The sequence below is a fragment of the Dromaius novaehollandiae genome, unplaced genomic scaffold (genome assembly GCF_036370855.1).
Source record: "Dromaius novaehollandiae isolate bDroNov1 unplaced genomic scaffold, bDroNov1.hap1 HAP1_SCAFFOLD_37, whole genome shotgun sequence".
Classification (NCBI taxonomy): Eukaryota; Metazoa; Chordata; class Aves; order Casuariiformes; family Dromaiidae; genus Dromaius; species Dromaius novaehollandiae.
Window position 1 is genome coordinate 3,231,841 of NW_026991398.1, and position 2,288 is coordinate 3,234,128.

Sequence of the window (2,288 nt, forward strand, 5' to 3'; positions counted from 1 at the left end):
TCACTTCTGGAGAGAAATGCCAGTGTTACCACTGCTGAAAAATGGCCATGAAATCACTTTCCTCAGGGCATCCTGGAGCTCCTTGTTCCTCATGCTGTAGATGAGGGGGTTCAGAGTTGGAGGCACCACCGAGTACAGAACAGCCACCACCAGATCCAGAGCTGGGGAGGAGAGGGACGGGGGCTTCAGGTAGGCAAACAGGCCAGTGCTGATGAATAGCGAGACCACGGCCAGGTGCGGGAGGCACATGGAAAAGGCTTTGTGGCGGCCCTGCTCAGAGGGGATCCTCAGCACAGCAGTGAAGATCTGCACGTAGGACACCACAATGAAAATGAAACACCCAAAGCCTAAACAGGCACTAACCACAAGAACCCCAGCTTCCCTGAGGTAGGAGTCTGAGCAGGAGAGCTTGAGGATCTGGGGGATTTCACAGAAGAACTGGTCCACTGTGTTGCCTTGGCAGAGTGGTATTGAAAATGTGTTTGCAGTGTGCAGCATGGAATAGATAAAACCACTGGCCCAGGCAGCTGCTGCCATTCTGACACAAGCTCTGCTGCCCAGGAGGATCCCGTAGTGCAGGGGTCTGCAGATGGCCATATAGCGGTCATAGGCCATGACAGTGAGGAGAGAATACTCTGCTGACATAAAGAAGACAAAGAAAAAGACCTGGGCAGCACATCCTGCATAGGAAATGGCCCTGGTGTCCCACAGGGAATTGGCCATGGATTTGGGGAGAGTGGTGGAGATGGAGCCAAGGTCGAGGATGGAGAGGTTGAGGAGGAAGAAGTACATGGGGGTGTGGAGGCGGTGGTCGCAGGCTATGGCTGTGATGATGAGGCCGTTGCCCAGGAGGGCAGCCAGGTAGATGCCCAGGAAGAGTGAGAAGTTCAAGAGCTGCAGCTCCCGTGTGTCTGCAAATGCCAGGAGGAGGAAGTTGTTGAAGGAGCTACCGTTGGACATTTGCTCCCTCTCAGCTTTGGGGGAAAAGACATTGGCAAGTTACAACAGTCTTCTCTGAGCCAAACCCATTCCATTTGTAATAGAAATCCCCCCATTTTCTCTGTACCTCACGTTCATTCAGCGTTCTGTCTGGAGCTCTGGTTCATGCTGACTGAACATGACATGTAATGCCCATGGTCTCCAGAGGATTCAGTTCTGCTCTGCTAGAGGATGGAAATGGAGGTGTCAGTCACCTGCATGTATTTGGTGGGATAACAGAAAATGGTCACCGTGACATGCAGAAAGGGGACTTGGTCCAGGGACACAGTGGGAATATTCTCTATTTACTGGAATGAGAGATGAATACAGCTGTCATGCCAGCTCTCTCTCAGAGGCATTCATCTGGCCCAACCTTGCCCTCATGTACAGAGGTGTCCGTATCTGAATCAGTCACACCAGATCCCACTCGAGTAAGGGAGAGAGACAGGCAAGTGAAGGAGGGGCTGAGCTGACCCTTTCTAGATGTCTCTGTCCCAATGAGATGGACCCTCTCCTCAGGTCAGTTTATCATCTGTGCTTTACTTCCAGGCACCGTAGTGGGAGTGGGAGGTGACTAGATCTGATGCACACATCCTGCAGCAGAGTATGTCCAACCCTTATGTGGAAGGGCTGTTCCACTTTTAGACACCTCTTTTTTACCAAAAACGACCTGCAGCAGAGATCTAGTCATAGGTGGATTTAGTTTTTAGATGCCTCCATCTCACTGTGGGAGCATTCCTTGACAGGGCAGAAATCTTTGGCATCTTGATTGTTCTCAGCATGAGCACTTGTGCATCGCAAGGGGGAAAAAGGGCTCGCTATGACTTTGTACAGAGTCACGGGATGTGGTCTGTCAATGAGTCTTGCCCCTTACCCACCTCTGCTTGCACCTCTCTCAACCGAAGGACAATCACACTCAGACGTTCCTCTCAGAAAGAAAACACACTGAGCTGAGACTGGAGGATTTCAGGTTTTAAGGGAAGAGTTCCAATCTGTTCTCTCTCAGGCCATACATGGAGACAGTGATGAAGAGCATGGTAAGGTCAGCTCATTTCCCAGCCCCACAGGTTTCAAGGAGGCTGGGGACAGCTCACTCCCATGCAGACCCCGCTGTTCCCCAACTTGCAGTGTTGGTGTCTGAACCACAGCCGAAATCCACCAACCCCAGAGAGCCCAAGAGAGGAACATGAGCAGCACAGACAGCAGGGGAAACAAGGAGCAACACTGTGATCCTGCTGCCAATAGAGGCAAGGAGAGACAGACAGACAGGCACTTGGGAAAGCCTTCATCTTACCCATCTGGGCATGCCC

The 2,288-nt window shown here is 51.8% G+C and overlaps 1 protein-coding gene across 1 annotated transcript; it reads right to left on the reverse strand.

Moving 5' to 3' along the window:
- Positions 1-960, reverse strand: LOC112997181 (olfactory receptor 14C36-like). Its single transcript, XM_026123056.2, has one exon. The coding sequence runs from the start codon at positions 958-960 to the stop codon at positions 1-3; it is 960 nt and encodes a 319-aa protein (XP_025978841.2).
- Between the last annotated feature and the right edge of the window lie 1,328 nt (positions 961-2,288).